This window comes from Callospermophilus lateralis, chromosome 1, assembly GCF_048772815.1.
Source record: "Callospermophilus lateralis isolate mCalLat2 chromosome 1, mCalLat2.hap1, whole genome shotgun sequence".
Taxonomy (NCBI): domain Eukaryota; kingdom Metazoa; phylum Chordata; class Mammalia; order Rodentia; family Sciuridae; genus Callospermophilus; species Callospermophilus lateralis.
Window position 1 is genome coordinate 156,788,988 of NC_135305.1, and position 26,795 is coordinate 156,815,782.

The 26,795-nt window shown below is 40.0% G+C and overlaps 1 protein-coding gene and 1 long non-coding RNA gene across 4 annotated transcripts in view; one reads left to right on the forward strand and one right to left on the reverse strand.

Moving 5' to 3' along the window:
• Positions 1-10,736: 10,736 nt before the first annotated feature.
• On the reverse strand, positions 10,737-15,159 carry LOC143407488 (uncharacterized). Its single transcript, XR_013092357.1, has 3 exons — positions 15,096-15,159; positions 11,724-11,811; positions 10,737-10,837 (listed from the first exon to the last, which is right to left on the reverse strand). It is a non-coding gene; the product is annotated as an uncharacterized LOC143407488 (long non-coding RNA).
• Positions 15,160-17,210: 2,051 nt separating this feature from the next.
• Pptc7 (protein phosphatase targeting COQ7) overlaps positions 17,211-26,795 on the forward strand; it is a 41,194-nt gene continuing 31,609 nt past the window's right edge. The window contains exon 1 of one of the 3 annotated variants that reach the window (XM_076852077.2): positions 17,211-17,725. In XM_076852077.2, coding sequence (XP_076708192.1) covers positions 17,503-17,725 — 223 coding nt within the window. In that variant the 5' untranslated portion in view covers positions 17,211-17,502. Of the gene's footprint in view, positions 17,726-22,087; positions 22,103-26,795 lie in introns of those variants that run through there. The other 2 variants (XM_076852170.2, XM_076852212.2) reach the window with 2 other exon arrangements.

Genomic DNA, 26,795 nt, shown 5'->3' on the forward strand with positions numbered 1-26,795 from the left:
ATAATCACAACTATGATCAAGATATAGAACAATTTTACCACTTCAAAATGTTCCCTCATGTCCCTTTACCATCAGCCTGTCCTGTAGCTGGGCACAATGGCATACATGAGTAGCCCCAACTATTCGGGAGTCTGAGGCCTGAGGATCCCAAGTTGAAGGCCAGCTTCAGCAACTTAGAGACCCTGTCTCCAACGAACAAACAAAAACATTTTTTCAAAAACCAACAAACTTGTTAGAATAACGAGTCTCTTCTGCTGTCCCAGGTCCTGATAACATTGATCCATTTTCTGTCCCTACAGTTTTCCATTTTCCAGAATGTCACATTCATGGTATGTAGCTGTTGAGTTGAGCCTCACTTCTTTCACTCACTTGAGATTCATCAACGTCACATTTATCAACAGTACATTCCTTTTTACTATCATTGTGAAAAAACACAGCTATAAATTTACCATCTTCACCATTATTAAGTATACAGTTCAGTAATATTAAGTAGATTCACATTGTTGGGCAATATATGATTCTGACTATTTTAGATACTTCTGATAAGTGGAAGCAGCCAGTATTTATTCTTTTGTGACTGACTTATTTCATTAGCACAATATCTGGTTTCCTTCTTTTTAAAGCTGTAGAACATTCCTCTGTGGGTGTAAAATAACCTTTTTTCTTTGTCCATTCATCTGTAAATGGACAGCTGGGCTGCTTCCACCATTGTAAATAATGCTTTGATGAACACGGGCCTCAAGACTCTGCTTTGAATTCTTTTGGGCATCTAACCAGATGTGGTACTGGTGGATCATATGGTAATTCTACCCTAAATTTTTTGAGGAAGCGCTATACTGTTTTCCATGATGGCTGCACTATTTTACATTCCCACCAATGGTGCACGGGGTCCCAACTTCTCCAAATCCTTGCCCACACTTACAATTTTCTGATCTCTTGATGGTGGCCATCCCGACAGGTATGAAGTGATATCTCATTCTGGTTTTGATTTGCATTTTTAATGTGCTTATTGGCCACTTGCATATCTTATTTGGAGATATGTCTATCCAAGCCCATTGCCCATTTCTAAACTGGGTTATCTGTTGTTGAATTGTGGAAGCTCCTTATATATTCTAGATAGTATCTTCTTATCAAATATATGATTTGCACATATATTTTCCTTTTCTATGGGTTGCTCGTCAGTGTGTTGTTTCCTTTGATACACAGAGTTTTTTAAGTTTGATGAAGTTTGTATCATTTGTTGCTTGTGCTTGTAATGTTGTATCCATTGCCAAACCCAATGTCTTGAAGGTTTCCCCAGGTTTTCTTCCAGGAGTTTAGTAGTTTTAGGTCTTACATTGAAGACCTTGATCTCTTTCCCTGCCTTTGTTAGTGCTAGGAATCAAACCCAGGGCCTTATGCATGTTGGGCAATGATGTACCATAGGTTTTAAATCTATTTTAATTTTTGCTCAGGCTCTAAGGTAAGAGACCACTTTCATTTTTCTGCATGTTTTCCCGACATCATTTGTTGAAAAGACTGTCCGTTTTGTGTAGTCTCAGAACCCTTGTTGACAGTCATGTAGCCCTGTTTGCTGTTTTCTCCCAGTCTGATCCTTTTTTATTGCTGACAAGTATTCCAAATATGGATGTACTGAGATTTGTTTATCCATTCTCCAGCTGAGGAATTTTGGTTCTCCCAGTTTGGGGTGGTTACAGATAAAGCCATTACACAGATTTTGTATGAACACACATTTTCAGTTCCCTCAGGTATATCCCCAAGAGCAAGATTTCTGGATGGTATGTCCGTGTATGTTTAGATTTAAAAGAAACTGCCCAAGTCTTTTCCTGAATGACTTCTTTTTTTTTGTTGGCATTGGAGATTGGAACCCAGGGGCGCTTAACTGCGGAGCCACACCCCCAGCCATTTTTATTTTTTATTTTGAGAGGGGGTCTCGCTGAGTTGCTCATGAGGACGTGGTGGGACCACTGCTCTGTCCTCCCCCACCTCAGTTTCAGTTTCTGTGTTGTAAACTTGTTGTCCCCGTGTCCTCGGGGCCAGTTGTTGCCCTCTCGTCCTCCTCTTACTAGCAACCAGCTGGTAAATTCTTGCTGAGCCCTGAACCTGCCTGGATTGGCCCTGTCTTGGGGGAAGGCATCTCTGCCACACCTTGTTTTAAAACCTAAATCTTTTGTGAATGCAAATTTGTTAGAAAGAAGGCAAAGAGTGAAAAAAGGCAAAAACAAAACAGGGTGACCATCTTTGGGTCAAAAACCTCAGCTTTTGAGCAAGCCTGTTCTCCTGACCCAAAAGTCAGGCCCCATGGTCAGATACATTTACTTATTTTTATATATTTCTTTTAATCTTTTTAATGTTTATTTTTTAGCTTCAGGTGGACACAATATCTTCATCTCTATTTCTATGTGGTGCTAAGGATTGAACCCAGTGCTTCATGCATGCTAGGCAAGCACTCTACCACTGAGCCACAACCCCAGCCCTGGTCTGATATATTTATGAAGACAATAAGAAATTTGGAATTGCTGGGTGTGGTGGCATACCCTTGTAATCCCATTGGCTCAGGAGACTGAGACAGGAGGATCTCTAGTTCAAAGCCAGCCTCAGCAACTTAGTGAGGTACTAAGTAACTCAGTGAGATCCTGTCTCTAAATAAAATACAAAATAGGGCTGGGGAGTGGCTTAGGGGTTGAGTGCCCCTGAGTTCAATGTCTGGTACCAAAAAAAAAAAAAAAAAAAAAAGAAAGGGGGGAAAAAAAGAAATTTGGACTGTTCACTTCAGAATTATTGTGATCATAGTTATGAGAAATCTGATTGAAACAAACCCTAATTCCAAACCTCCAAAATCTCCAAGTCCCTACCTTATTGTCAATTTATGAGAGGATAAAAAGATGATCTGATGAGAGAAGAGGAAGCTTAGATAGGTCTGTTCAGACAAAGACTCAAATTGCTGCTTCTTTTATGTGGACGTCATTTGTAATCCCTCAAAGGGAATGAGGAGCGCCTCACCCACCGGACCCCAGCCACAGGCTCTACTGCAGAAGTCAGAGGCCCACTACAGGGGGACAAAGCATTTGCCACCTGTCCCCTCCAGGTGTGATCTACCCGGGAGAGTCCTCCTAAAATGTTATCTATAACACACCAGAAGCTGGTAATTGTAAGTTTCTGGGGAGGAAAAGGGCATCATTCTTTATTATGGGGGTATTACTTGTCAATTGAAACTAGTTAATTTTAAAATTAAATAAGCACAGCAATAAAATGAAATTTAAGAACCATCTTCCCTACCTTGTAGGGTAGCATTCCCAGTTACCGTTAAGGGCAACAGTTGAAAATAGGGCAACCCCTCACCCCCATCTTGTCCAATGTCATCTGCTTAAAATTGGGTTAAAAGCAAAAACATAGAACAAAAACTTGTGAATTATTTTCAAGTCTTTCTAAAAAATTAGACTCAACTACTATAGTACTCTATAGCTGCTCAATAAGACAGTGTTTGCTTTGAAGACGTAGTGAAAATATAGCTATTAAAGCTTTTTAAGCAGAAGGCACAGAAGGAGACCAGCTGGCTGCCCAGGTAACATCTCTTGGCTGAATGATTTTCTTTGCTGATCACCATGATTGGTCTAGCCCTCAGTTTTGAAGTTACAGAAATAAAATCTTTCTAGGACAGCCTAATATATTGGGTCATGGTAAAGAGACCTTCCAGAAACCAGAGGAGAGATGCCCATTTATTGCTGCTACTTATCTTTCAAATCTCACCTCCTCCATCACCCACCAAGGAGGCAGAACTTCATCAGCTCTGGAATAAGACCATCTGGGTTAATCCTATTCTATCCCTTATCAGCTGAGTGACATTGAAAAAGCTACTTAACCTCTCTGAATCTCAATCCCTCCATCTGAAAAATAGAGAAAATGCCTACATGGAGAGTAGCTGGAAGAGTTAGATTCAGGTACACAAACACTTAGCTTAGGACCTGGCAGCATGTATCTGCTTCATAAATAGTGGATTGAAAGTGTCCCTCCCATACACCACCTCTCACACTGACTTTGTCTTTGTATTCCCAACTTCAAATAAATGACTGACACCAAAAGGGCACTCAAAGCTGGAGTTATTACAACTTCTCTAAGCTTCACTTTTACATCCTGATTTCTTCTTGGGATATTAGTGGGTGTGATTGATGATCACCATCTATAACAACGGTGTCCAATAGAAATATAATACAAAACTCAAATGAGAGGCACTTAAGTTTAAGTTGTCTAGTGCTGCATTTTTTAAAATTTTTTTAATATTTATTTATTTATTTTTGCTAGTGCTGCATTTTAAACTGTAAAAAGAAACCACAGAAGTTAATTTTTTTTTTTTTTTTTTTTTTTTTGAAACAGGATCTTGCTATGCTGCTCAGGCTGGTCTCAAATTGTGAGTTCAACCAAACCTCCTGCCTTGGCCTCCCAAGTAGCTGGGATTACAGGTGTGTACCACTGTGACCAGCTTTAATTTAAATAATGTATTTTATTTAACCCAATAAATGCAAAATGTTATCAGTTTGACATGAAATCAAAATTTTGAAATTATTATTTGCCAGGTTTCAGAATAATGAGTTAATTCCTTTGTATCCTCCAAAGATGATCAACAAGTTGAGTTTTTAAAGTATTATGAATATATTGATTTAAATGTATTTGATCTTGATCTTTATTGATGTTCATGTTGTCCCGTGTTTGGCTGTGGGAGCCTTTTCAGATTGAGACTTTATATGTGTATGGTTCTGGGGATTGAACCCAGGGACACTTGACCTCTGAGTCACATTCCATTTCAAGTCCTTTATTATTAATTTTTTTTTTTTTTTTTTTTTTTTTTTTTTTTAGTTCTGGGGATTGAACCTGGGACCTTGTGCATACTAGGCAAGAGTTCTACCACTAACTCATATCCTCAGCCCCCCAGTCCTTTATTTAAAAAAAAAAAAAAAAATATATATATATATATATATATATATATATATATATATATAGTTGTAAATGCACAGAATGCCTTTACTTGTTTATTTTTATGTGGCACTAAGGATTGAACTCAGTGCCTCACACATGCTAGGCAAGCTCTCTGATACTGAGCGAGAGCCCCAGCCCCAGTCCTTTATTTTTTATTTTGAGACAGAGTCTCACTATGATGACCAAACTGGCCTAGAACTTCCCATCTTCTTGTCTTAGCCACCTGAGTTGCTAAGATTACAGGCATGTGCCACCACGCCCAACTGCTTGAGATCTTTTAACATCACCCTAATAGGTTTTAAAATAGCATCTTTACTTTCTGGTATGAAAAAAAATCTGTGATATTCTTGTACTTTCAGACCTGGAATCAACCACTTCTCCTAGGAGTCCTGCTTTTGTCTACTCAGAAATGATAGTTAGAGACCACAATTTGGGCACAACAGAAAATCTATGCTCCTAAATTGCAGAGTTTCCAGATAAAATACAGATGTCCAGCTAAAGCTGCATTTCAGATCAACAATAAATATCCTCAGTGTAAACATGTCCCAAACACCACATAGGGCATACTTAAATACCTAAAAATCATGTTTAACCGGTTCCTTTTTTTTATTTGCTAAATCTGACAATTTTCATGTTATTTATAGGTTATTTCAGTGGATACAACTAATAAATACATATTCTTTCAAGATAAAATCCATCAGATTGATGTTTCTTTTCCTTTTTCCTGTTTTGGTGATGGAGATTGAACCCAGGGGCACTTTACCACTGAGCTACATCCCCAGCCTTTTTTATTTTTTGTTTTGAGATAGGGTCTTGCTAAGTTGCCCAGGCTGGCCTTGAACTTGGGTCCCTTCCATCTAAGCCACCCCAGTAGCTGGAATTACAGGTGTGCACACTGTGCCAGGCCCATCGTACCGATGTTTCTACCTAAAATCAACACTACAGGGGTTTTCCTTAGCCAAACGGATATCACCTGTGTGTCTCTTCTTTGCCATGCCATAAAGCTAGGTTCTTAGCAAAGCCAACAAAATTTGTTATTTTATCCCAAAATACACATTTATCATAGTGCTATAGTACAATGTCAATAACAGAATAACAATATTAATACTACCACCAGTCATATGATGGTTAAAAACAGGTTAAGCCTCATGCAGTGGTGCACACCTGTAATTCTACCTGCTCCGGAGGCTGAGGCTGGAGGATCTCAAGTTTAAAGCCAGCCTCAGCCAATTAGTGAGGCCCTCAGCAATTCAGTGAGACCCTGCCTCTTATTAAAAAAAAAAAAAAATGGGGGCACTGGGGATGTGATTCAGTGGTTAAGCAACCCTGGGTTCAATCTCCAGATACCAAAAAACAAAAACGAAACAAAATAAAAAGGGTAAGATTATTATAGCTACACACTTTTTGTTTGATCCCTGTTTTTATTTTTTATTTATTTATTTATTTATTTTTTTAGATCCCTGTTTTTAGGATGTTGCTCACCTCCACTCATTTCTCTTACTGCTGTCTTTGGACCCAGGATTTACCTGGTTCAAGCTCTCCAGAGAATAGATAACCTGTATTCTCAGTGATTTGGGAGAGGGAGTCACAAGGGGATGGGGGCTGGGGGTAATCTGAGGCCTAAAAGTTTCCCAGATTTTATTTATGTTCACTAAGTGCTATTTTTGGTTCCACCTGTCACCCCAGGTACCTGGGATCTTCAATTCCTGAGAGATTCTGGGATTACAGGGGTGCCTGTTGCAGAATGTGTGTGTGAGCAAGCAAGACGTGACACTAGGTACTTAATAAGCCCTTAAAATAATTTAAAATGTTACTGGAGGAAGGGTGAAGAACTCCATAACTTAGGACAAGAAAAGGTGCATGAATCCATGTAAAGCTAAAAAAGAAAAATTCTGTGCTAATCTTGGCCTTGCGTTTGTTGGGGTTAGCAGTTCCGAATCTTGTAGTTCCACTTTATACCTGCAGATGGCAGCCTTTGTCACCAAAACTTGGTTCCTCTCTCAGGACTGACCCTGAGAGAAAAACTCTTTGTTCACTGGCTGCATTTCACTCACCAAATATTTACTGAGCAACTATTACGTGCCAGGAACTTGGGAAACACCAGTCGTCAGCAGACACGCAGAATTTACCCTTGGCAACGGCTCTAGAATTTCAGAGAAGCTGTGGGCTTTCCCCAAAAAAAACCTTCCCCATAAGTGTGTTTTTATGAAGCAGAGCCCTGAGGTCTAACAGTTTCCCAGATTTTATTTATGTTCAATTAAGTGCTTTTTTTGGTTCCACCTCTCAATGGAGTCCTCGCTCACAGTGAGTTTGCAAAAAACAATGCTGACATCACTTACTGCCGATTTTTTCTTTTTTTTTTTTTTAAGGCCTACTTGTGCTTAAAGAGAAGTTCATAAGCTTTTTCATAAGCTGCACCCTCAGAGAAAAGGTTTGGGATGGTGAGGGCCATTGAGATTGTCACTGATGCAGAAAGGGAGTGGGGGAGTGCGGGGGTGGGGGGAGGATTTAGGAATTATGGGCCAGAGATAACACTCTCAAAATGCTGCCAAATTTTTAAGCCAAACATCTCCTTTTTAGGAAGAATTATCCTAAATTTGGAAATAAAACCAGGAGCAGGGCAGCATAGTTCCGTTCAACATCATCTAGAACATCGTTTTAAAAGCTCACCCCAAATTGTTGAATTCTGTAGCAGGAGTCTGCAAACTTTTTCTGTGAAAGTCTAGAGAATAAACATTTTAGGCTTTGCAGACAATATGCAGCTCAACTCTGCGATTCTAGAACTCAGTGACTGTAGAGCAAAGGCAGCTTTATATGGTCAACAAATGGATATAGCTGTGTTCTAATAAAACTTTATTAAAAATACAAATGGCAGGGCTGAATTGGGCCCACCAGCCACATATCTGGACAAAGACATATACCTGTGTTTGCCTTGCTATTTTCTACTGATTAGCAACTCAGATTCTTGTCCAGTAGCGTTTTAAATTATTTCTCTTCAAAACAAAACAACAAAAGAATCCAGTAGATTTATAGTTTTTATTACCAGTTCTGTATCTCATTAAGTTACTAGTTCCTCAGAATGCTTTCTGAACCAACTTCACTATCTTACTGTTTGTTCTTTGACAAGCTGAATAACTCTTTGACCTGCCTTCATTCTATATTTGGATGAATCATGTTTTAATTTCCAACATCCTGGGCTGTTCCACTTTGTGGAAGCTTTATGTTATACTTTTGTTGTTATAGTTTATGATCCCTTTTGTTGTTCCCTAGTAATTCACAGTAAAACTATTAACTAACAAAGAGCTCTGTGTTCTGGAAAGTGGAAAAGAAAGGGGGAATTAGGAACTGCTTCCCACTCTATTGTCACAATCAAAGGACAGAAATAGAGAAACCCTCCGTAGTGGGGACAGAGTTTTTTTGTGTCTTGGCAGGGAATAAAAAGAAAACCCCATATGATTTCTCCCTACATTCCTTTCCTCTCCGTCCCAAATAAGGCATAATTCTTTATATCTCCAAAAATGGCTTATGGAAGGCGGCATTCTGTTTTATCCAATCTCAGATTTAATCTCTAGGATTTCACTTCCGCATCGAAGTCCTGAATTCTTGGCCTCTTGAAATCCAAAGCAAGTCCCACACAGAGCTCTAAGTTTTGGGCGCACTGAGCAAATACATGTTTGTGTCTTTGTTTATATGGAACAGACTTTTCTTTTTACTTTACTTTTTACTTTTTTCATTGCCTTCGCATAAAACTCCAAACCCTTACCATCACCTCCAGGACCCTACGTGATCTGCTTTTGTATCTTCTTAACCTCAACACTTACCTCGTCCTCCTTCCCTACCTGCTTGAGCCATACTGGTCTTTTTCTTGCTCCTTGACAGAACCAAACTTATTCCTTCCCCAGGACATCTACAGCAGCTATTGCCTTCATCTGGAATGTTCTTCCTCCAGAACTTTGAATGTCTGACTGTTCTCAAATTTTCATGTAAATCTGAGTTCAAAAGACACCTTTTCAGAGGGCTTCACCTCAACCCCACTGCCCTATCTAATTTAGCCTTCCCATTCTGTCATCTCCCTGGTTACTAGTGAGACTGGCTTTCTTTTCATGTTTACTGGCTAGTACAGTTTTCTGTTCTGAATTGGCTCTGCTAGGCATTTAAAAATGTCTTTCTACTAAGTTGTTACTTTTTTTATTTCTTCTTCTTCTTCTTTCTGGTATTGGTGATTGTAGTATGGCTAGACTGCATTTGCCCCATCCTTTTCTCTGTCAACGGATGCTCAGATCATATGCACTTTTTGGCTAGTGTGCACCATGCTGCTATTAGCATGGGTGTGCAGTTATCTGTTGGAGCCCCTGCTTTCAGTTCCTTGGGGTGCACACCCAGAAGTGGAATTACTGGGTCACACAGTAATTCAGTTTTTTTTTTTCATGGAAACACCATCCTGTTTTCCATGGCAACAGTACCATTTTATATCCCACCAACAGAGCACAAGCCTCCCAATGTTTCTGAATCCTTATCAACACTTATTTTCTGTTTTTTGACAGCAGTCTTCCTAATAGGAGTGAGGTGGGAGCTCATCGTGATTTTTATTACAGTTTCTAGGTGACTAGTGATGCTGAGCATTTTTTATTGGCCATTTGTTTGTTCATCTTGTTTGGAAAAATGTCTATTCAAGTTCTTTGCCCGCTTTATAATTGGTGTTTCTTTCTTTCTTTTTTTTTGTACCAGAGGCTGAACTCAGGGGCACTTGACCACTGAACCACATCCCCAGCCCTATTTTGTATTTTATTTAGAGACAGGGTCTCACTGAGTTGCTTAGCGTTCAGGATCATCCTCCTGCCTCAGCCTCCCCAGACACTGGGATTACAGGCATAAGCCACGGTGCCCAGCTGGTATTTTTTTCTTTTTCTTTTTTTGCTGTGTTTGTTGATTTGTAGGAGTTCCTTATATATTCAGGATATCAACCCCTATCAGATACATAATCTGCAAACATCTCTCCAGTTCTGTGGGTTGCCTTTCTCACTCTATTCTATCCTTTGATGTGCAGAGAAGTGTTAAATTTTGATGTTATCCAATTTATCTACTTTTCCTTTTGTTACCTGTGCTTTTGGCATCACATCAAGAAATCATGGCCAAATGTAATGCCAACGAAGCTTCCCCCTGTTTTCTCCAAAGAGTTTCATAATTTTAGCTCTTACAAGAGGCCTTTGATCTTTTTTTTGATAAACTTACATTTTAATGTTGTAAATTACTTTGGTCACAACTTCCCTTAGCAGTTTGTGCACTTTTTCAAAATTATTGAAGCCATTTTTTCTCATCCCTATAGTCTCTATTTTTTTTCTCAAAGTCTTAACAATTTGCTCTTCACTCCTCAAATTTACTCTTTTTTCCTTTATTTTTTGGAATTTAACTTTTGTATATGGTATAAGTTAGGGATATGATTTAATGTCCCCTCCCCTAGAGGGATCACCAATCTTATCACTCTGTTTGAAAATAATTAACTTTCCCACTAATTTATAATATCACCTCAGCTTCCTCTCAGGTTTCTTTTCTTCCTTTTCATATCTACCTCACTGAGATTTCAAAAACTCATTTCCCTTTCCAATCTGTCTGGTCTAACTACCGAGATCACAGTTTTGTTTTGTTGGGTTTTTAAAAATATCTTTATTTTTCATTTATTTATTTTTATGTGGTGCTCAGGATCAAACCCAGTGCCTCACATGTATGAGGCAAGTGCTCTGCCCCTGAGCCACAACCCCAGCTCCAAGAGACCACTGTTTAAACTTTAAAAAAAATCTGCCTTCTTCCAGTTGACAGAGCCAATCTTCCTTTATTTGTCTTTCACTCTTCTTCAAATTTTGTCCTGGTAATATGACAGAAACATATTTTCAAAAGCAACCCAGGACCTCTTTGATTTCCTGAGCAAACCTGTTTCCCCCAGATACAAGCTCTTAAGCATAAGTCTCATGAACTGTCCTCTCGGCTATCATTCATTTCCTCTACCTCCACCCACAAAGAAGCATATTTTCTACCTAAGGGCCCTGTTTTCTCTCTGTCCCCCCACTCATTAATAAAATATACTCCCATTCTATGGGTGAAGTCAGAGTCTAGTTTTCTCAAACTCAAGGTGATCAGGTTGTTGCATAACCAATAAACAAATCATACTCAACCTGCCCAGTCGAATGATTTACAAAGAGGTATCATGGGAAGCAAAAGCCTCCTTCCCACCAGAGCCTAACCGTTTGTCAGCTGAAGCTCTGCCCGCTTTAAGGTAAGCCTTCTCTGGGACAGAAAGGCTTTTTCCCCAGTGATCTAATCCCTGTTCCAGCTGCCTGCTGAGGTCAAAGCTATGCTTACAGTGGTTAGGTCAAGGCCAGCCCCAGAGGCCCTTGTACTCAGGCATTTGCCAGTTAAAATCCTGCTGAACAACTCTGGCTATCACAAACCACCCAGGTCAAGAATCCACTTGACCCACAATTACTTTTAAGCCCAGAGCCCCATCTGCACCAGAAATTGGATCTCTACCTGTTATTTTAGCCCACCCAAATGTCAGCCCTTGTATTTGCCTCTCAAAATTTTCTGAGGAGAAAATTTAAATGAACATTTTGTTGTTTGGTGGGATGATCATTAATTATATTTGTCCACTAAGAAGCAGATGCATGAATCCAGAAACCAGAGCTCCAAAGAATTAGCATTAGAGACCTTGGCTTAGTTATACACATATCTCCCTCTGGATCAAGTTCATTTACCCAGTTGCAGGCTGTGTTACTGCAAGCCTTTTCCATAGGGACAGGCTCCCATGGTGGAGGAGGAGATCATGAGTGTCCAAGGGTCAGGCTACAGCAAAAAGAAAAAGGAGAAAGGGAGAGACATCAGGCTGAGCATCTTCTCCCAAGCCCACCAGCCAGACAATTACTCCTCATTTTATGGAGAGACAAAAGAAAGAGGTCAGAAATTCCCTTCAGTGGTTTTTCTGTTGAAAAGTGAAAGTTCCTTCTCCTCTATGTAAATTAGAAGAGAATAAACTCCCTTCTAATAGTTGCCTTTGGTTTGGGAACTTATTCTTGGTTCAATAATGGTAGCCATGGTACCTAGGTCACATGATGTGTTTGTCAGGATTCGTCGCTTTGCAAGCCAAAACAGAAGAGGCTTAAGCACAATAGGGAACTCATATGATTCAGGGACTGATCTTTGCTCAGGCAAAGCTGAATATAGGGGTTTGAAAGGTGTTACCAGGCCTCTGCGTCTTACCATCTCTAGACTCTGCTGCTCTCCATATTGACTTTGTTTTCTGGTAGATTCTTCCCAAGAAATAGCAAAGACTACCAGCAGGGGTCCCAAGCTTGCATTCTACCAATCTTAGGAACCCTGGTGAGAATTTCTCCTTCCTAATACTTTCAGCAAAATATCATAGCCAGGAGTGGCACCCGCCTGTAATCCCAGAGACTTGGGAGGCTGAGGCCACTGGCTGAGGATCTACTTCAGAGATAGAGGGGAAAAAAAAATCTCATACTTGGGTTTTATTGGTCTGTCTTGGGTCATGTGCTTTCTCTCTGGGCCAATCACTATGACCATGAGAATCAGATGCAACTGACCAGGCCTGGGTCAGGGGTCCACTCTTGGTGCCTTAGCCCAGTTCCACCCAAACCTTGTGGTTTTGGGAAGGGTAGATTATGTCTTCAATGAAAATCAAAATATTATAATCAGAGATTCCAGGAAGTGAATTCTGGGTGGAGAAAATATGAACATCACACAAGATGAAAGAATCACCTAGTTCTTCCAAAGGGTTTTGCAGGGTGCCATTACAAGGCTCAGGAACACCTGCAATTGAGCCCAGCCCTGGCTTCCTATGGGATGCACTTCCGCCCCCTTGGCTGTAAATAAGTTGCTTGTTTGGTGTAATCACTAAGGTTCTTTTATCCAATAGCATTTCTTATTTAGCATCTGTTATATGCCAGGCACTGTTCTGGACAGTGAGAATTGCCATTTCTTCCTTTTGGAATAGTTATATTCCCTTTCAGAGGTAAAGTAGTATAATGAATAAAACGGACAATAGTCCCTGATCTCATGAAACTTACATTTTAGTCAGCATCAGAGAAAATAAGAAAATGCTATGTTTTGAAGAAAAATGCAGACAGGACTGTGGGGGTTGTTTCAGTAGGTAATCAGAAAAGATGGCGTCGGCAAAGCACAGGGAAGCCCTCAGCCTGTGACATCTACTGATCTCTCATTACCCTTATCATCACTGCTATTATCTGGCATAATAAAAGCATTTGGTGACCCATTGGAGTCTCCAGCATTAAACACCCTCAGTTTGATGTATAAGATCCTCTACTGTGTCTTTTTAATTAAGATAGAATTCATATACCATTATATTCACCCTTTTAAAGTATACAGTTCTATGGTTACTGCTATATTGACAAGGTTATGCAACCATTACCACTATTTAATTCCAGAACATGTTCATCACTGCAAAAAGAAACCCTGTACCTGTTAGTGGTCACTCCCCATGGCCCCTGGCAAACACTAATCTGCTCTCCACCTGTTTGGATGTACCTATTTTGGACATTTCATGAAATGCAACCATATGATATCGGCCTTTGGTGTCTGGCTTCTTTCACTTAGCATGTTGACTTTGAGGTTCGTCCATGTTATCACATGTATTAGTACTTCATCCCTTTTTATGACCAAATAAATCTAACCTCCTACTTCCATTTTACATAATTCCTCTTTCTGATCCTAGGATGGAGCTGCACTGAACTGCCTGCCTTTCTCCAATCCCACTCTACATTTTTGAATTTACATTGTTTCCTTCTAGAATGTTTAGGCCCCTGTCTGAGACCTCTAGATGTCCATTAAGGTCTCTTACAAATGTTTCCTCTTGATGAAATGCCCCCAGTGTTCTCTACCCACCATGGACCAAATTACTCCTTCCCAAATACCTCCTTTATTTCCACTGGTGGCACTTATTTTTTTCTCTACATTTACTTAATTTGAACCCTCCTACTATCCCAACTACACTATAGCTGCCACAGAGTCACCAATGTGACTTATTTTAGCCAAATGCCTAAAACATAGCAAGAGATTCAGAAGTATTTTTCCACTTGCCTAGCATTGCCATAACGCTATGGTTCTGAACCAGGGGCAACTTTGTCTCTCAGGAATCTGGCAACATCTGAAGACAGTTGTGCTTGTTCCAGGGGGGTGAGTATGGGAGAGGAGGGTGCTACTGGCATCTAGTGGGTACAGGGCAGGGATGCTGCTAAGCCTCCTCCAAGGACACAGGATGCCTTCTCACAACAAAGACTTATTCTGCCCCAAATGTCAATGGTGTCAAAGTTGAGAAGCCTTTTCATAGACAAATCCTTTTGATTAGGTTAGCAAAAAACTCAGAAGAGATCAGTGTATTAATGTGACAGAAAATTCATGCTTTTTTTTTTTTTTCTTTTTTTTTTAGGAACTGAGGTTGTGGTGACCCCAGTGCAAACCTCTTTCCTAATGCCATAGAGGTGCCCTGGGAGCACAGATGGTATTTTTTGCACTTGCTCTCCTCTGAGAGTGGCAGCTGACCTCCCAGGAATCCTTGAAGTGCTAGGAATGTAACTCCGTTAAGGAAGAAAACTCAGGGCTTCTGAAGTCCAGCAAAATGTCAAACATGGATCGTGCTCCCAGGCGAGGGCAGAAGAGGTATTTTTTTTTTTAAAGTCCCCTCTCCTGGCCGCCCCACCCTGTTGAAACTTCAGAGCTGACCCTGTAATCAATGATTCAGGGGAACCTGACGCCCTATCTCCTCTCCTTTCCAAAAAAGAGCAAGGAAGCTTTCAGAGAAGATTCTGTTTGCCATGTGCTTCGGTGAGCAACCCATTAGCAAGAATCTCATTTGCCGGAAACTCAAGGCACTCAGATCACTTGACTGAAAACAGCAGCCCCATCAGAACCGAGGTTACCGGTTTACAGTCACATCTTATGTTCCTACTCATCCAATCCGACCGGTTCTTGTGACTGACATGGAAATTGGGTAATACATGCCCTGAAAACTAAAGGTCTAGAGGAGTTTGACAAGGCAAGGAATAGGGGTTGACCCATTATTTAACAAAAAATTGTCCTTGGGGTAGAATTACCTGACAGGCCTGCTGGGACTTTTTGGTGGTGTGCATGCTTCAAAGGACAACCTTTAGTGCAGCTGGCAGAGACAGAAATACCTCAGCAGAGAAATCCAAGAGGTGCCCGCCCACCCCCCCTCAGCTGTTTTGGGCACTCTCTAATTCTTGCGCCATAAAAAATTGCAAGGTGTGATTACATTATTGGTATTGGTATGCATTTTATCTGGTAAATTAACTTTTTTTTTTTTTTTTTGGTCTATACATTTGACAAAATCCCACTCACTGTGTGGAGTGATTTACTCAGTTCAATTTTTTGAGGACAAGAACATATAGAGTACTTGGCACCCTGTGAGCTGCAAAAGTGTTTAATGATGACAGTAATTAGGATAACAGAATAATGCGTGTTGAGTGGATGGTTGGCAGGACTATAGGTATATTTAAAAAGTATAAAAAGGAATAATTTAAAGAACTCAGATGGGAATCCCTAAAGTAACTGCATTCCTGTCAAAAGCAACTGGAAAAGGACTAATGTTCCTGGGTGATATATATTTATATTTGAATTAAACTAAAAATTATTTCAAATTAGATAATTTTCCCCAAAGTTCAATTTTCTTTTATTCAATCATTCTGTTATTCAACAAACTTCCTTTTATCATATGGTTCCTATTCCTTATTCCTTCTTTTATTCAGTAAGCATTACAAATTTTCCCATTATGTGCCAGGCATTGCATTAGATTCTAATACTACAATGGAAAATGATCCTTGCCCTTGGAGGAACTTAGATTATAGTGAACTATTTATTCTTTTTTTTTTTTTTTCATTTATTGAAGGAAGTATTTACTGTGTGCCCAGATGTTCTGGGAATACAGCAACGAAAAGCACAGGGCCCTCAGATAATGGAATTACTCCATAATGGGTAGAAGGAAGAGTAAGGGTAAAGATCTTTAAGCAGCTGTGAGCATGGCTGGAGGCCAGTTAGCTAAAAGGACATGGCACGAAATGTGGTGGTAAAGATATACAGGGGCTGAATTACATTACTATCCCCGCAGGGCATAGGGCCTAACCTGGGTGCTTATACATTCATGTTCACTACAAACGGATTGTATCTTCTCATTAGATTACAAACTTCCCATTAGATTTAACTGTTACTCAACTAAATGACTTCAGAAGAGAGTCCTTTACAATAGTCAATATCTGGGGGAGGCTACAAGATATCTTTGTTACAGCTGAGCTGAGAGCTTAAAAAGAAAGGCGAGTTGCCTTTCTTGGTAACGGCTGCCCTCTTATGAGAAGAGGTGGCAGCTGTGGTAGGAGAGAGGCAAGAGGGCCCATTTCTCCAGGCTTTGGCTCTCCCTCTTCTCCCTAGACCAGAGCTAGGAAAATACCTGCTTGGCCAGAGAGAATGTCAAGAAAATTAATATCTGGAGTAAAGAAATTTGGAGCCTGGAATTTTTACTCCCAGTTAGGCAGAACCATCTGCAAAGTTTGAAATGTTTACAGATGACATGTCCACAGTGGCAGTGCTTCTTTCTCTATCAGTGTCCTGGCTACCCTGATAGGGATATTTAACACACTGTTCTTCCTAAAGGGGGGGGAAAACCCACTATGCAAAAAAAGTCTCTCCTTTGAAAATAGACTGTCAGTCTAAACCCTTAAAGCATATTAATTGTGGAAGCATCAGTAGGTCTGTATATCTCTTGTTTTTCATTATGTATTCTACAAGACAAAATGTGACTCCAATTCTGGTTTCCTTCAGGTTTTTGTTGAAAGGGATGCTGCTGTTATTTTTTAAATAGCCTTTAAAAGATACTGTTAAACGGAAGATATACTGTTAGAAATACTGTTAAATACTGTTAAAATGGGAGAAAACGCCAAAGTAGCACACCTATAATTCTCAATAACTTAACCCAAGTCCCACATCTGGGGAATTGTCCTAGGTCCTGGACCCCATGCAGCCAAGTCCAAAGCAACTACAACTCCCAGGAGACATTGTGTCCACACCCTCTGCGCACGCTCGACCTGGGTGACTGCATAGGGCAGCGAGCCCGAGGGGGCGGGGTTTGGACCTGGACCGCGAATCGGGGGCGTGGCTGGAGGCGGGGCCGGAGAGGGGGCGGAGCTGCCGGCGCGGCCCGGAACACGCTAGTGGAGCGGAAGATGGCGGCGGCAGCGGCGGCTGCAGCCGGGACCCCACTTGTGCTAAGGCGGAGAAGCTGCTGGCTCTGACCTCGCTCTGGCTCCGGTGCGCGCGGCGGAGCGTGTGCGAGGCCCTGTGCGGCGGGCAGGGGCGGCGGCGGCTACTGCGCGCCGCCCTGAGGAGCGCCCCGGCGGCAGTGCGACTGCAGCTGAGGAGAGAGCCGGCTCCGGGCCTCCGCGTCCTCCTGTTCCCCCGACCCCCCGCCTCCTCGGGGGGGCGGCGGCGGCGATGTTTTCGGTCCTCTCGTACGGGCGGCTGGTGGCCCGCGCCGTGCTCGGCGGCCTCTCGCAGACCGACCCCAGGGCCGGCGGCGGCGGCGGCGGCGACTACGGGCTGGTGACGGCGGGCTGCGGCTTCGGCAAGGACTTCCGTAAGGGCCTCCTCAAGAAGGGCGCGTGCTACGGGGACGACGCGTGCTTCGTGGCCCGGCACCGCTCCGCCGACGTGCTCGGTGAGTCCGGCGGGGGTCCTCGCCGCCCCGGCCCGGGATCCGCCTACCGGGGACTCCCCTGCGCGGGGCTTCCCCAGTTCCTCCGGGCAGAGAGAGGAGCCAGCGGAGCTCGCGTGCAGGAAGCGCTTACTAGCAGCCAGGCGCCGTGCCAAGCGCTCCGAGGCGCGTTTTCCGTTTGAACACCCCACCCCCCATTTTAGAGATGAGGAAACTGAGGTGCAGAGCGGTCGAGCCAGGTGCTCAAGGTCACCGCCTGAGAATGTGACCAGTCTGTTCCAGTCCAGAGCCGCACTCTTAGTCACTTGGCTGTGTCTGCCCTGGGCGACCTCGTCCTCTCCCTGGGCGACACCTGCAGGCTCCTATCCTCGCTCTGGTTCCTTCCCTCTGCGTGCCCTGAGGATCCCTGCTTTGCGTGCTTCTGACACCACTGCCTGGCCACAAGCTGCGGGATCCAGAGCAGGGATCCAGAGCGGAGTGTCGGGAGTCCCCGACAGCCCAGCCGACAGCCCAGCCGCATTCTTCCACCGTCTGGATCGTGCTGGACCGAATCTCCATCCAGTAGTGGGGCTGCTGGCCTGGTGGAAAAAAAAAAAAAAAAAATTCTCTTAGTGCATTCTCCCAAACTGATCTTGTCCACTTGAGGTCATTGGGGTGGCAGAGAGTCTCCTTGACCCAAAATAGATTAGTTGAACCTGCAGCCAAGAAGGCTTTGAGAATTGGTCACAGCCTTTTCAGGCCACAGGTGCTTCCTAAGGCCTGTTGCAGTTAGTTCCACCTTTGGGGTGTAGGAGGTTAGGGAAGGAGCTTGCAGAAAGGGCTAATTAGAATTCATAAGCAATCAAAAACTACTGTAATGTCTGTCTTTGGAGATTTTGTGTATTTCACAGAATTGTGTGTCATTAAAGCTCTTTTAGAGAATAAAGTACTTCTTTTGAAATTGAAGGACATGCTGTCATTGGATTTACGTTCAGATGTCACTTTCATTTTGCTTCTCAAGTGAGATTGAGTTTTTGGTTACTCTAAAGTATGTTCATATGTTAAGGCAAGGTTTGGCATTGGAACAAATGGTTCTGTGAGTTTTTTATGACAGCAATCATTTTTAATCCAATCTCAGAATAACTGCCTAGTAACTTTGGTTCTAGTGTTTGTGAACAGGAGACTGGAAAGGTTTCCAGTTTAATTTATGAATTACCTGGATTAAATAAAATTATTTAGCATTTAGGCAACACTATCAATGTTAACCTTTGAGAGGAAAACTCTTTAGGGTCAGGGTTCTCACAGATTGAAATTGTACAGATCCACTCTTGGAGGCAGCATGAGGAATTCAGTATATTTTTTTTCAAAGACTATCAAAAACTGTCTTTCCCTATTACACTTAGAAGTGCTTTATGCAATGAATTTTTTTTTTAAAGAGAGAGGGAGAAGAGAGAATTTTAATATTTTTTTTTAGTATTTGGCGGACACAACATCTTTGTTTATATGTGGTGCTGAGGATCAAACCCGGGCCGCACGCATGCCAGGCAAGCTCGCCACCGCTTGAGCCACATCCCCAGCCCCTATGCAATGAATTTGTAACCTGTGCTGCTTTACTTATTTATTTATTTTCCCTTTTTTAGCTTGTTGCTGGGGATTGAACCCAGGACCTTGCACATGTAGGGAAGTACTCTACCACTGAGCCATATCCCTAGCCTACCTGTGCTGCTTTTCAAGTTGAAGCTGGACTGGGGGTATAGCTTAATAGTAAAGCGCTTGCCAAACAAGCATGAGACCCTCCATTGGATTTCCCCAGCACTGCAGAAAAGAAAAAAAAAAGTGTAAAGTTGCAGTCAATAGTACAACAGGACATTGAGGAGATAATGAGACATTAAGGTTCACCTTATAAATCTACTTGTGAAATAGGCTTTTGCGAAAGGTATGTGGTTTCATTTAATGATTTAAGGGTACAGTAGCCCCCCCTTATGCATGGTTTCACTTTCTATGGTTTCAGTTAACTGAGGTCCAAAAATATCAAATGGAAAATTCCAGAAATAAACAGTTGGTAAGTTTTCAAGCACATGCCATTCTGAGTAGCAGGATGAAATCTTGTACATTCTATCCAAGGATTTTCTCATTGATTGTATTCACAATGTATACACTACCCGCCTGTTGGTCACTTAATAGCCATCTTGGTTATCAGATAACAGAGGGAGGGACCTAGTCACATAACTTTGATTACAGTATATTGTTTTAACTGTTCTATTTTATTATTAGGTATTGTGAATTCCTTACTATGCCTAGTTTATAAATTAAACTGTCATAGGTAGGTATGTCTGAGGGAAAATATAGTATATACAGGGTTTGGTACATCTGTGGTTTCTTGACTCCACTGGATATCTTGAAATGTATTCCCCAAGAGAAAGAGAGACTACTGTATTTACTGTATTTAAGTGTATCAAATTCCTATGCCTAAGTTTGATTTAAAAATTTTAGAATGTAGCCTTTTTAGTGGAGAGGCATATTTATAAGGATATGGGAAATTTTGGTCAAACCCATTCTAAAACAGTATAAACTTAATTTCATGCTCTAGCATTCTGACAGGAGCCAGGCCTAGTTTGAGGTTCAGCTTTGCCACTTAGTAACTCTGTGATTTGTGGTCTTGGATGGAGCCTTTCTAGTCTCATTTTCCTTATCTAGACTAGAGGATGAAGGGGAGTGGACTACCTGTCCCTGTAGAATAACAGCTTCTGGCCAAAAGATCATATTTTCCTTTGTTTTGAAAAGATGGCACCCTTTATAATTTTACAGCTCTAATAATATGTATTACTTCCTATCTCATTCACATGAACGCTCTTGGTGGATGTATTCCATTTTGTTTTTAGCAGTAAGTTGGTAGTTCTTAAATTTCTTGATTTACAGCCTCAGAAGATCTTTGATCTTCTCTTCCCAGAAAATGTTCAGAGAGACAAAAGTCTGTATAGGCTTTCAGCAACTTCAGTAAGTGCATGTAGTCTGTCCATGCATTGCCTACAGGTCTATGCATGGGTATCAGATTGAGATCCCCAGCTCTGTACCTTTCTGTACCTAAGCACGCCCAAACAAATGGTTATTTAATGTGATCAAGCAGTGGACATCACCCAGATTTGACAAAGATTGTGCATACACACAAGTGCAAATAGGGAGGGGAGAGGAACAAATAAGGGGCAGGTTCTCCAGGACTGTCCTGTTGTGTAGGAGCTCTTCTGAAAAGCTGTCTTGGGAGTCATTTGAAACAGCTTCCTAAATTGACCTCATTTGATCCTTGACTGCCATGAACCAGTTCATATGATGGTGAATTCAATATTATTTAAGAAAAATTTTTTTTGTGGTACTAGGGATTAAACCTAGAACCTTGCACATGTTAGGCAAGTGCTTTACCACTGAGCTACTCCCCCAGCCCTTTTTATTTTATTTCGAGAGAGAGTCTCACTAATTGCCCAGGAACTTTGAATCTTCCTGCCTCAACCACCTGAGTGGTTGGGATTATGGGCATGTGTAGTCACCCACCTCAGTGAGACTTTAATACTGCTATCTACTCTAGAAGTTGAAGTTATAAACAGAATGGTATTAAAGGCTGTCTTGAATAATAATAGATTTATGTTGAACTTCAGTGCTTTTAAACCTTTCAAGTCCTATAGATAATTTATTTTCTTTGGACTGACACTAAGTATTTGCAACTCAAATTATTCATTGTGGTCATTTAGGACTCCTTTACTGTTGGAATGAAGTTTGTGTGAGGAAGAAAATGCTGTTTTGTTTCTTTAATTTAAAATAGATTTGTCCTATTAGTCATGCAGTGACTAAAAGTATTGGTGCTTCACAACCATTTTTGTAGTCCCCACTGGATTTCTTTTAGGAAAAACTAACTATGGTGGGTGTGGTGAGACATAAGGACCACTCCTAGCCCCTGGAAAACTGGCAAAGGTACTCTCTTTATTAGGTCCAACAGGAGTAAATCAGTACCAGCAGGAGCTGTGTACACTTTTCTTGTTCCTTCTTTCCTATGGGAAGTCCTAAGTTTTCTTATTCTATATGGCATGGCTTCCTAGGTACACAAAAATATGAGAGCTGCCTAGTGTAATCTCTGGGCTTCCCACAGCACTAAGCTACTTAACAGTAGAATCTAAGACTGGAGAATCGCAAGATTTCGAAACCTTGGAATCCAGTTCTTTCATATTATGAATGAGAAATCAGGTCAAATTACTTTAAAGGTACTCTATCCACTGGTTATTGACAGAACGATGATAGCACCTTATTCTTCTCATCCCAGTTCTTGTTCTATTATGCCACTGGTCAAGTTTTCTTGATGAAATATGTGAATTCTGAACCAGTCTGTCTCTAAGTACTACTTTTCCCGCTTAAGTAAGTGTGTGTGTGTGTGTGTGTGTGTGTAACTTCTTTATTCACTCTTGACTCATACCAGAATGCAACCAAAACTCCTCTGCGTGCTAAACCACAGTTTACAGAAATCACTTATTTTAAATGGCAGCATGGTCTGTGCCATGTAAAATCTGACCTCTGAATATTGAGTTATAAAGCAATTCTTACAAAACTGTGGGATGTTTGTTTAAGCTTGATTTAACTTGGAACTTAAATATGAAAATAAAACAATTTCATATTCCAGCCTTCCAGTCTGACTGTGGCCAGGATTTTGAAATGTTTTTTTGAATCTTGCCAGTCTTAAAAATAATCTTAAGGTTTAAAGATTATGTGAGATTAAGCAGTAAACAGATCTAAATTACATTTAGGATATGGAAGGATGAAGTAGAATTTGGTTTTATAGACAACTGATAATTTTAATATACTTAATAGAATCTCTGTATCTGAAAGTAAGTTGTCTTTTTATAAAAGTAATTATTTTGGGAGAGTATGTGCACACTAATTTGTCTTTGAAGATGGCTTTGGAATTCAATGATACTTCAAATCGTGTTAGGAAACCATTGTCATAGTCATATTTTTCTTAAAGTCTTAATTTCAGTTTGATCTACCTGTTGGAAGTTTAAAAAAAAATTAGGCTGTATAATTCACATGCCATAACATTAAGGCCTTTAAAGTATACATTTCAGTAGTTTTACACTCACTACAGTGTACAGCCACTATCACTATTCCAGAACTTTGTCATATCCCCAGAAGAAATCCACTACCCATTAGTAGTCATTCCCCAGTCCTCTGTCTCCCAATCCTTGGTAACACAAAGTAGATTCTGTCTCTGGATTTGCATATGCTGGACATTTCATATAAATGGAATCACACAATATGTGACACTTTGTGACTGTTTTTTTTCACTTAGCATGATGTTTTCAAGGTTCATATTGGAACATGTGTCAAAACTTTTTGTTTCCCCCCAAATGACTGAATAATATTGCATTAAGTGAATATACTACAGTTTGTTGATCCATTCATTCATTGATAGCCCCTGGGTGGTTTTCATATTTTGGTTGTTGTAAATAGTGCTCTACACACATGTATAAGCTTTTGTGTGGACAAGTTTTTAACTTTCTCAAATATATACCTAGGAGTGAAATTCTTGGGTCATATGGTAACTCTGTTTAACTTTGCAAGGCATATTGTTTTAATGTATAATATATTTTTATATAAGGGAAATTTTTTTAAAATTGCAGTCATCAAATATTTAAGTTCTGAGATAAGTTGGTGCTTTTAATATTCCTGATTTTATAAGAATCTATGTGTTTTCAAGAGAAAATTGTGGAATGTTAAGAAGTGTGAGAATTCTGGGTTTAATAAAAGAACCATGTAGTACTAAAAGAAGAACAGGGTCTAAGAAGCCACTGACTAGTTGTTTTCTGACTTCTGAATGTTCTTTTATTCTGTAATAAGATTATGGGATTGATGGATAGAGAAGTTTGCTGTTTGCTTTTCAAACTCCTGCTTCTTGGGCAAGGGATATAGCTCAGTGATAGAGTGCTTGCCTAACATGCATGAGGCCCTAGGTTCAATTCTCAGTACCAAAATAAATAAACTCCTGCTCCTTGATATTTGTCTCAATTTTGCTATATGGGTATATTGTATTTTTTTAAATAAAATACTTATAAGGCACCTTTATTTTTAAATTTTTTTTATTTGTTATTTCTTATGTGTTTAGAGCTACTTCACAAATGTGCAATCTAGAGATTGTTTGCTTTAGTTAAATTTTTTTTTAATTTTTACTGCTTTCTCTCTTATCTTTGTTTAATCTGAATCCTCTAGAGGATTCTGGATGAATCTTCATTTTAGGGTTGGGGATACCAGGGATTGAACCAGGGGACGCTTAACTACTAAGTCACATCCCCAACTCTTATTTTTTTATTTTGAGAGGGTCTCACTAAGCTGCTCAGGACCTCACCAAGTTACTGAGGCTAGCTTTGCACTTTCTTTTTAATTTTTTTTTTTTTAGTTGTAGATAGACACATACCTTTATTTTATTTACTTATTTTTATGTGATGCTGAGGATGGAACCCAGGGCCTCACACATGCTAGCTGAGCATTCTACCACTGAGTCATAACTCCAGCCCTAACTTTACACTTTTGATCCTCTTGCCTCAGCACCCCCTGCTTGGATTACAAGTGTGCATCTCGTGCATCCAGCTGGATTAATCTTTTTGTAAAGCAAGTAATTGGATTTTAAAAGCATAACTGTTTATAATTTTTAGATGATACACTTTTGTAAAGAGATTTTAAATTGCTGGAGAAGGTAGAATACATATAGAAGCTGGTTGTGGAGGATTTGCAGGGGAGGAGTGTTGGGTGGTAGGAGGCAGTTCCCTGAACTTTAGCATGGCTTTATGAAACCAGGCAGTCCATAGCCTGAATGGTTTTAACAGTGTCCAAGTGGAGTTTGTACTCCAGAAACACTACACCAGGTCAGCATATGACCTACAACCATGTCCTTTGAGTAGATCAAAAACTTATGTCAAGTTCAAGCTAAATGTCAAATTCATTTTATATAGATCTTCATGCCTTTTAGAGAGACCTTACCTAGGGCTTGACATTCAGAATTTTCAGGAAACTGCTTTGGAAAAATAAGTTATCAGTATTTTATTTCTAATGAAATTTAACTTTAGTCAGTTGAAAATAGTGTGACTTGTGAGTTTGCCTTTCAAAATTAGCTGATACCTTTAGATCTTTTTTAATGAAGAAAAAAGATCCTAATTTTTTTTATTAGTAGTAAAATTTATGGATCTGTCTTTTATTTGAGTGTTGTTTTCTCTTTCCCTGAAATCTAAAATTATTTGTTTCCTATTAGATGTTTCACAAAGTCACAACATAAATTCAGACTTTTTGCAAAAGCCCAACCTCCTGCAGAGGGTATTAGACTGATAATGAACATTTAAACTTGAGTTGGCATTTGGAACAGCTTTTTAAATTCAGTTTAAAAATTTCAAAAAGGTAAAAAAATGCTAAGTACTCTTGAATAAGATCTCAAACAGGATTGAGGAGAGAGGATAGGTACTTTAAAAGAGTGAAAGTATTTCATGCTGTTTCTTCTAAGCCAGCTATTAAATTTCTCAAAACACATGTCAACCACTACATTATGTAGTGCTTTATATTTTATGTTGTACATTTTTAAATCTTTTTTTTTAATTTTGTTTTTAGTTGTTTGATGGACCTTTATTTTATTTATTTATATGTGGTGCTGAGAATTGAACCCAGTGCCTCACACATGTGAGGTAAGCACTCAACCACTGAGCCACGACCTCAGCTCTTAAATCTTTATAACTCTTTGAAGTAGCTGCTCTTATCTTTAATCTGAATGTTTCTGCATCTATAAAGTTAACTGGTCAGTAAGATTGGTACATGTCTATAGTTTGGACTTGATCCTAGTTGATCCTCTTGCATGTCTAGTGCTTTCAAATGAACGGTTCTTTTTTGTGCTTATAAAAGTAACACCTGTTCAGAAAAGTACCATATAAAATACCTATAACTCATAACTCAGCTATAATCAGTGTGACTCCTTCCAGCTTTTGTGTGTGTAATTGTATGTCTGTACACTATTAAACAAGATTGGGTTAACATGTATTCTGCCCTGTTGTGCTGTTTGAAATATAAGTTGGCAGTATCTCTGTGCTGATAAACATATCTGGGTCATTTTTTTTCCTGCATGTATAGTCTATAATTTATTAAATCAATCATCTATTTTTATTTTTAGTTGTTTAGATTGTTTCCAATTTTCTGTTATAAATAACACCAGGTGAATATCTCTTTAAATCTGAATATTTCCTTAGAGTATATTCCTTGAAGAGGAGTTCTGGGTCAAAGGCAGTGAGCATTTGTGAAGCCTTTGATGTAAATATTCCCCTCCAGCTTAGACTATTTTATGCTATTTATTAGATATTCAGTTGCTTTCTTTCATTAGTAAGCCTATTGTACATCTTGAGTTTGTCACATTTAACTTTTACAAAATTTCCAGGTTCTTAAACAGTTATTTTGAGGTGTGAATAGTTTATTTTTGTTAAACAGTTCTAGAATTGACTGAATTGTTGGTATGAATCCCAAGGACTACTAAATGACTGCAAAAACTTTGCCAGGGACTACAAAAGTGACTTCCTACAAAGAGTGCTTTCTGTTGAAGGACCCAGTACTGTTTTTACTCAGGCCAATTCCTCCACATTTTTGCACTGATTTTTCTTTTACTCATTAACAGACTGAAAAGAAAGAGAATTTATCTCCTTATGAACTGCTGTGACTGTATATTTTGATCTTTAAAGAATACCGTCGCCTAGCAAGTTTTTGAATTGGTAGTTTTTTGACTTGTGCTGTCATTTGAGGTTGATGCAAAAGGCTGCACTGAATGAAGTAAACAAAAATGCTTCAGTTTTAACTTCATTGTTTGAATAGCAGTGTTGGATAGGAAAACAGGTTTGAGCTATTTGCATAACAGCTGGAAGACTGTTCATGACCTTTAGATTGACCACTAGTTGGTAATAAAGGGCTTTTTTTTTTTTTTTTTTTTTTTTTTTTAAGAGAGAGAATCTTTTTTTGTTTTATTGTAGATGAACACAACACAATGCCTTTATTTTTATGTGGTGCTGAGAATCGAACCCAGGTAGCGCCTGTG